The sequence below is a fragment of the Pleurodeles waltl genome, chromosome 7 (assembly GCF_031143425.1).
Source record: "Pleurodeles waltl isolate 20211129_DDA chromosome 7, aPleWal1.hap1.20221129, whole genome shotgun sequence".
In the NCBI taxonomy this organism is placed as follows: domain Eukaryota; kingdom Metazoa; phylum Chordata; class Amphibia; order Caudata; family Salamandridae; genus Pleurodeles; species Pleurodeles waltl.
This window is the reverse complement of record NC_090446.1, coordinates 1346141404-1346150409: the sequence shown is the minus strand read 5'-3', so window position 1 is coordinate 1346150409 and position 9006 is coordinate 1346141404. Positions and strand designations below refer to the sequence as shown.

At 44.1% G+C, this 9006-nt stretch overlaps 1 protein-coding gene across 1 annotated transcript in view; it reads left to right on the top strand.

Moving 5' to 3' along the window:
* The first annotated feature begins 1467 nt into the window (after positions 1 to 1467).
* PPP1R12C (protein phosphatase 1 regulatory subunit 12C) overlaps positions 1468 to 9006 on the top strand; it is a 615622-nt gene continuing 608083 nt past the window's right edge. Inside the window, exon 1 of the mRNA XM_069201799.1 lies at positions 1468 to 1883. Coding sequence (XP_069057900.1) covers positions 1629 to 1883 — 255 coding nt within the window. The 5' untranslated portion in view covers positions 1468 to 1628. The remainder of the gene's footprint in view (positions 1884 to 9006) is intronic.

Sequence of the window (9006 nt, the reverse complement as noted above, 5' to 3'; positions counted from 1 at the left end):
ATTTGTGTCTGAGACGTGGAAGGAGTTTCTATCCAGGAATGGAGTTAAATAAAAAAATACTCCTGTCTATCATCCTGCAGGGAATTGTGCTGTGGAATGCTTCAACTGTGTGATAATCGGTTCTATTCAAGCAGCCATCAGTGCAGGGAAGGATTGGGAAAAGGAACTTGCATGCATGATATGGACTTATAGAATCACACCGACTGTTACAGGATATAGTCCATTCAAAATATTAAGAGGTAGAGATCCGTTCACTAAAGATAACAGAGCGTGGTTAGAACTCAAGACTCAGAGTAAGTGGTCCCCTGCAATGGTCAAAGGCAATATTTTGAAAGCACATGAAGCATATAGGAAGTATTATGATCATAGTCACAAGGCTATGAAAGTCAAACTTAAGCCAGGCGATTGGGTCAAGGTGAAATTGATGTGTACAATACGTAAGGGAGACAGCAAATTCTCTGATCCATTCCAAGTAAGAAAAATTTCAAGTGTTCAACGTTGTTGAGTGATGGGAAGATATGGCATTGTGGTAAGTTGGCCAAGTTTTGTGACAGAGTGAAGTGTTCTGGTGTGAATGCACGGGACAAACCTAGTGTTGATTTAGACTGGGAGAGTAATTAAGAGCATCTACAAACAGCACAAGAACAATCTTGAAGGGATGATGAACGTGGGCACTCTTCAAGTTCCACATCCTCAGTTACCCAAAATGAGCTGCAGAAGGAGCACAGGGACAAGTGCCAAACCAGTCTTGTGCTAATAATCATAAGGAATTGCCTCAGGTGGCTACGCATAGCGGAAGGGTAGTAGAATTGCAACAAAAAAAAAAAAAAAAGGATTTTGTGTTGGACTCTTAATGGACAATTTTGCATTTTTTTTTAATGATCTATAATTGTAGAGCTTAAATTTAAGTTTGTTACATATCATTTTTGTTATTAAAGGAAAGGGATGTCTTGTGTTTATAGTCGCCTGCATGACACTTGCACGCGACTAGATAAGGAACGGTGGTGAAGATTTAAGAATGTGTACAGCAGATTGCAGTTAGCTTGAAGGATATGTTCCGATTGGCTCGACGTAAGTAAAGGTTATACGGAATACACCTGCTTTTGGACGGCATATTTACTACAATGCCTAGCCTTAGTTTGTCATTTTCGTGAGGGATTTTTATTACACTTGTTTACCTGAGTATCGGACAGTTCATGAGACCCACCAGTACAAATACGCAATCCACGCTTTAAACCCACAATTCTCTCCTCAAGGAGCTCCGCTACTTCAAAAGACGACAGCTCTCAAAACCTAATGACAGGACGCGCTGTGGAGATGATGGCTAAAGAACTACCGTATGCACAAAGTTTTAATATAACCGTAGTATCTTGTCCTATGTGACAATGGGGTCTCGCCTACTTCTACCATAACTATCCACAGAAATATTATTTCAAACGCCTACCCGCCAGGCGTTATTACGTGGACACAAGAAGACAGAAACAAGAAACTGTGAGCCCTACATCGCTGTGACGTAAAGGCGGAAGGCGTGGCTTGACACGCAATGCCATCGCGCCTGCCCGGTCAGTTGGAGAAAAAAGACGGAAAAGAGCTAGCAGCCGGAGGGGCGGGGCTGCGCCAGGCACAAGATGGCGGAGGGGGCGGCGGCGCAAGCCAAGGAGCGGCGGCGGGAGCAGCTACGGCACTGGACTGCTTCTTGCACTAACCAGGAGGCGGCTGAGCCCCGCGGACAGGCTCGGGCCGTTCGTTTCGATGGCGCCGCCGAATTTCTGGCAGCTTGCGCAGGAGGCGACCTGGAAGAGGCCGAGGCCATGCTACAGGGCAAAGGCGGGAGCGACCTACTCAACAGCACCAACGTCGATGGCATCAGCGCACTTCATCAGGTGAGGGACGTCAGGGGTTGCGTGATGTCACGACTGAATCGTGACGTCAGTTACTGAGCGCGGTATGGTGGGAGTGACGTGCCTACGAATTGACGTCCTGGGAGTAGGCGTGGTTATTGTAGTATATGGACGTTACGTCACCGCATTTTGAAAGTACTTCAATTGTTTTAGGGAGTTTGATTCAAACTGTGATTCATAAGATGTGCAGTAGTGGCAAGAGTGTTAAAACTACAGTAACTAACATGCTTGGGTCCTAAAAGCCTGCTTGGGTGAAAGGGAAGCAGGCCTCTATTATTCCCCACCTTCGAGAATGATGTTTGCTTCCGATAGGGTACAGACAAGGCCTGCTAGCTAGCTTTAGGTTGTCCTGGCTGAAACGGGTTCTTGGACTTGCATGACGTCAGCCGTAAACTGGTCTTTAAAGCTGTCTAAAACCCAAAAGTTCTCATGCAGGGATGTGATATCTTAGGCTTGGAACTTCCAGAATTCCATTTTATGGCATATCTCGACTAAGACTTGTCCACGCTACTGAAATGTGTATTAAAACTTAAGTGAGTTGTTTATTATGGTCTGTTGCATGGGGTGTTATGATGTTGGTGTCTGCCTCGGAGTGCTTTGAGTGTGTAAATATGAAAGTTGCAATCATAAGAATAGATTTTGAGGATAAGGCAAGAGACTGTCTTACTCTTTTGTGTTCCTAACTCTCAAAGCCAGCCCTGTTGATGGTTAAAATTTGGAAAGGATTACGAAGGGTGGGCACAGTCAATTAAATTATCATTTAGTGATCCTGGCTCGGTCATCATATCTGACTAAGTCACTGGCCTGATATGCCGTCATTCTTAGTGCATTATGGGGTTGACAGACACAAGATTCTCTTTTAATGTGACTTAGTTGGCACAAAAGCATCCTCTCAACTGTGTGGAGTGCTATTTGTAGGCCTTTTGTTAGCTGAGATCTTCTGAATTTAATAAAATATGTACAACATACTTAGGGGTGCCCTCACCCTGCCCTCTTCATACAGTGTCATTCTCATTTTGCTTCTGGTCACTACAGAAAACAGTATAGGCAGTGGGTCAGCCCACTCCAGCCACTGGATAACTTTACTGTGAGTGATGGCATTTTGCCCTTTCATAAATAAGTACATCCACATGCATAACCTTTAGTGTCAGTGTCTACTAAGACAATGTGTGCTTTTTGAGTTCCTAAAATATTTGCTTCCAGACGTTTTTTAGATTGTCGAGAACTCCGCGGCTTCTTCAGCAGTCAAGTTTCTTAAAAAACGTGAAAAAGAAAACAAGCATAAACAAAACCAAAAGACTGGCAGCCAACGCACACCGATTGGCTTAGTACTTGTTGCTGTGCGTGTTTTTTTTTTTTTTTTTTTTTTTTAAACTTAGGACTATCTTCGTTTTATTGCCTCGACGACAAGCCAAGATGCGCCGTGCAGAGCTATTCCTTAATGCCATTTGGTTGATTATCTAACTCCATAGCTAGCTTTGCGAGCTAGGTGACCGAAGTCAGATGACCTGGCAATGATTTATTGTCATTAAACAAGTACTGCTAGAATTTATGCTTGGCGTCTGACAGTTGTTACTAGGTAAGAGTGGAGCTGTCAGTTTGGCAAGCTGAGCCAGATCTAGCTCTAGATCACTGACTGCTGAGTTTTTGATGAATGCAAAGCATTTTCATCGGTCATTATACGATAATGATCTGAACATTGATTAGTGGGTGCCAAGGCAACCAAGCCGTGACTGTGTCTTGGCATTCAATTGTTTGCACACCAAATCTTAACATGCTTTCTTCACTGTAAGAAAGAGCTGTGTGAACCTGAAATTGCATGAATGTGCACTTGGAACTCTTGAGTATGAGTATCCAGTTGGTTCAGGATTTCTTTTTCTGGGAAGATAAATTGAAGCTAGTCTCCTACAATGGTATGGTAGGTTGGGAACATGCTTTCCTGTTTTGAGTTTTTGAATTTACAAAACCCTTGCTTCTAGGACACCTTGACTACATCACCCACCAAAGCCGTATTTTATCAACCCTGGATTTATGCTAAGTACCCATGCATGCCTGGAGGATAGAGCTTTCTGTATTGCATGCATCTCCCCTCCTAAAATGCTATACTTGTGAAGAATTGCGCGTCTTAAGAATGTTTTGTACATGGGTAGTTGCATTTAGTGGAGCCCTGGGCCAGAATCTACCCTAGTTGTATTTTTTTATTTTTTATACATTTGAATGTTTTGTCCAGAGTGGGAATCCGGCTGCCATTTCAGAACACATTTTCTCTTCCCGATTTGAAGTGCACACTTCTTTGAGACCAGGCAACGCAGCTGCATGTATGATTTTTTTTTTTCCTAACTGACCTTTGCAGACGACCCTATGTCCCGGGTCAGTTTTGTCCACATGTGGCTATGCGACGGGCCGCTGGAATTGTGCTCCTGCCCTCATAACAAATTTGAGCGAATATGGCTATATTTAGCGCACTTAAGAAAAAGTCTAGTCTGGGACCCTCTACAACCTGTACTGCACCGTTGTTGTCCTGTATTTTATCATAACTGTAAACAAACAGTAGTACGAATACTTATGCCGTTTCTTTACGCTATTCCACCAATTTATAATCAATAACTTTTGTCATTACGTGTAAGTAATGTGTTCAAACCCTGTTTTATGGGACCCTGTGCATTTACGGGAGACTTCTTCATGGGATTAACTCTGGCCTGCAGCAAGTTTCCACTCTTACCTCCAGTCTTCTCACCGCTTGTCCTGCTGTCATTGTGTCGTTCGCAACTATACATTTCTTTCTGGTGTATGTGACTAGATATACTTGTGGCTTGTTTGGCTAGAAGGGAGGTTGTTTAGTCTGGAGATAATAAAAAATGTGTAGTCTGGGTGTTGCTTTAAGGTTATGGGACCTGTGCTGAAGATCACTTTATTGCAGGTGGGACTATGTTGTAATGTCTGAGTTTTCCTGACCACAGACTACTTCGTTTGTTTTTCTACATGCGCATTATACCCCATGGTAGTACCCTGTTCTATAGTTCTGCGAGCTGTGTTCTAAGAATATATTAGTATTGTGGCTCATAATTTTCTAGGTTACACACCAGTAAAATACTTTATACAGTGCCTGACTGCCTAGAAATGCTCCTTCGATCCATTTCTTAGTTGTCTAATTTTCGTACGTAATGAGATATATCTATTTACAGCAACTTGCTTTTAATTACTGTAATTTGATTATCCAGATCTTTCCTTTATGAGCAGGAATGTTCTTGCTTTTTTCATTGCAGTTTGTGGACTCTGGACTACAGATTCTATGATGCCGTTGTTAGTCAATATACAAGTAACCCATGATATCTACATTCAGCCGCTGCACTAGCATATATAAAGTAGAAATGCAGACTGACTCAGACCAGTTTTCTTGTGGGCGACAAGGTCGTTTTTTTCTGTACTTGTAATCCTTCCTGCCTCCTGTAGGTTTTTACTTTCACAGCCAAATCACTTGGAGCTCTTTTCCCCAAAGTTTAATTCGGTCCGTTCAGTTGCTGCAGTGCACGTGTTCTCTTAAATAATGACGGCACCCACCGTGTTATGGTGACCTGTAGCAATGTGACTTCTAAGATGTCTGTGATGTGTTAAGAGAATGTCCCATCTGCGTCGACCACTCGCAGCATGACCGGAAAAGAAGGGATCAGCGAGAGAACAGAACTGTACAGGTGAGTAACGAGACAACCTTTCCCGATGCCAATACAACAGCCATTAACACAACCTAGCACACAATCGAAAGATTTTTGTCCATATTGGACATTACTCATGCTTTGTTTCCGTCATTGCATACCTTGGGGCAGTGCTTTAAATGGGCCTGTACTGTCCGCTACGGAGTACCTGCACTTTTTTATTTTGAGAGGGAGAGTACCTGCACTTCTCTAGAAAAACTATTTAATATATAACTTCTATTTTGTCATCTGCCGCGGTGCCCCATAAGGGCCTGACTGCAGTGCGCAAGAGTTCATATTTGTATCATGTATTTTCAACGTGGAGCTTTTATTGTCATTCTTTTTAGCACGTACCTAGATTGTAAACAGACTCATTCTTTAACCGAGAAAGTTGGGCTTATCCTTTGACTTGTGCACACCTGGCTTGGGTCGGAAGGGTCACCGAGGTAGAGCTCTCTGCCTCAGGCTGGGGAAGAGCTTGGCTCGGGGCCTTTGTAAGCTCCTGGTATGTGCTAAAGAGGAAGTTCAGACTGTGGGCTCTGCTGATGCGCAGCCCGAGAAATACAGTTTGCCCGCGCTTCTTAAACATTGTGACTTAAGTACCAGTGCCCCATCCCCTCCCCCCCGCCACTACTGGAAGACGGGGAAGTATGCTTAAACTATTCCTGTTTGAAACTGAAATGAGTACACCAACATACAGAAACGGGTATACATCAAACAAATACACCCGCTATTAAATATATTGTTTTCATAACTTTAGAAGTAAAGTATCCATGTAGTGCAGAGTGCGACCTGGCCCCCAGGGTGGCAGGTAACTTCACTGAGCCAATTTCAGTAGTCAAGCACGTGATTTGTAGCCAGTGCCTGAATTTTAGTAATAAGGAAACAATTATTGAAATCACAAATGACCAGTTAGGTTGTCAGAGCAGGTCGTGTTTGTGTTGTAGGAAGTCTCATACCCTTGGTTGCCGATAAGACCTATTTTTGAAGGTTACTCTTTACTTGAAGCCTGGCCAAACTATCTCGAATACAATAGTAGTTTACCTTCAGCTCTCTTGAAGGTGCTAACGTGTCCTTTACTTTATTTCAGGTTTCAGCTGCTGCAGTGTTAATGACACGTTTATCTAATTCTCATGCTATGTTCATTGGAGTAGAAGCTCTATCATAGAGGTCCTAGAGTTTTTTTTCAGTCGTATGCAAGATTCTTTTTCCAGCAGCCATGAAGTCACCATGGAGTCAATTTTTTTTGTTTTTTTTGCGTGGCAATGAAGCAATACACATTCGGTGTGTACTTTTTTATGGTATTTGAGAAAGATGCGAGATAAAGAACCACTGTTTTTGGGCAACAGCAGTATATTCCCTTTATTCCAAGTCTAGGACTAACATAGCTCGTGTGGTGGGGGAGGCACCCCTACCAAACATAGCATAAAGACTTCTAGCCTTTATAAGCTTATCACTGTGAGGCCCAGATCTGTTCTTCCCGAGGTCGTTGCTGCTGTTCCTGTTACTGCAGGACCCATCTGAAGCACCCGGTCTTTCCTAATATCAATGCTGCAGTGTTCCCCAATGGAGCTATGTCCTTCCTAAACTCATTGATGCAGTCCTTATCAACACAACCCTGTCCATTCTAAGCTTATTGTTTTAGGGCTTCTATTTAGGGCCCTCTTGTTCCTAAATCCATTACCTTAGGACTCCCCTGCAGAGCCCTCTCCTTCCAAAGTTTGTCAATGCGACTCTCCTCTGCAGAGGCCTCTCTTTCCTAATCTCATTGTTTCAGTGCTTCTCTGCGGAGCTCTCTTCAGCTCATTGTTTCAGTGCTTCTCTGCAGAGACCTCTCTTTCCTTAGCTCATTGTTTCAGTGCTTCTCTGCAGAGCTCTCTCCTTCCTTAGCTCATTGTTTCAGTTCCTCTCTGCGGAGCTCTCTCCTTCCTTAGCTCATTGTTTCAGTTCTTCTCTGCGGAGACCTCTCCTTCCTAAGCTCATTGTTTCAGTGCTTCTCTGCGGAGACCTCTCCTTCCTAAGCTCATTGTTTCAGTGCTCGTCTGCAGAGCTCTCTCCTTCCTTAGCTCATTGTTTCAGTGCTCGTCTGCAGAGCTCTCTCCTTCCTTAGCTCATTGTTTCAGTGCTTCTCTGCAGAGACCTCTCCTTCCTTAGTTCATTGTTTCAGTGCTTCTCTGCAGAGACCTCTCCTTCCTTAGCTCATTGTTTCAGTGCTTCTCTGCGGAGACCTCTCCTTCCTTAGCTCATTGTTTCAGTGCTTCTCTGAGGAGACCTCTCCTTCCTTAGCTCATTGTTTCAGTGCTTCTCTGCGGAGACCTCTCCTTCTTTAGCTCATTGTTTCAGTGCTTCTCTGCGGAGACCTCTCCTTCCTAATCTCATTGTTTCAGTGCTTCTCTGCGGAGACCTCTCCTTCCTAATCTCATTGTTTCAGTGCTTCTCTGCGGAGACCTCTCCTTCCTAATCTCATTGTTTCAGTGCTTCTCTGCGGAGACCTCTCCTTCCTAATCTCATTGTTTCAGTGCTCGTCTGCAGAGCTCTCTCCTTCCTTAGCTCATTGTTTTAGTGCTCGTCTGCAGAGCTCTCTCCTTCCTTAGCACATTGTTTCAGTGCTTCTCTGCAGAGACCTCTCCTTCCTTAGCTCATTGTTTCAGTGCTTCTCTGCAGAGACCTCTCCTTCCTTAGCTCATTGTTTCAGTGCTTCTCTGCAGAGACCTCTCCTTCCTTAGCTCATTGTTTCAGTGCTTCTCTGCAGAGACCTCTCCTTCCTTAGCTCATTGTTTCAGTTCTCGTCTGCAGAGCTCTCTCCTTCCTTAGCTCTGTTTCAGTGCTCGTCTGCAGAGCTCTCTCCTTCCTTAGCTCATTGTTTCAGTGCTTCTCTACGGAGACCTCTCCTTCCTAAGCTCATTGTTTCAGTGCTAGTCTGCAGAGACCTCTCCTTCCTTAGCTCATTTTTTCAGTGCTTCTCTGCAGAGCTTTCTTCAGCTCATTGTTTCAGTGCTTCTCTGCAGAGACCTCTCCTTCCTTAGCTCATTGTTTCAGTTCTCCCTTCCTTAGCTCATTGTTTCAGTTCTCGCCTGCAGAGACCTCTCCTTCCTTAGCTCATTGTTTCAGTTCTCGCCTGCAGAGACCTCTCCTTCCTTAGCTCATTGTTTCAGTTCTCGCCTGCAGAGACCTCTCCTTCCTTAGCTCATTGTTTCAGTTCTCGTCTGCAGAGACCTCTCCTTCCTTAGCTCATTGTTTCAGTTCTCGTCTGCAGAGACCTCTCCTTCCTTAGCTCATTGTTTCAGTGCTTCTCTGCAGAGACCTCTCCTTCCTTAGCTCATTGTTTCAGCGCGCCTAAGCTTGTCAGTGACCCTCTGCAGAGCTGTCTCCTTTCTAAACTCCCTGTTGCAGGGTTTATCTGCAGACTAGCC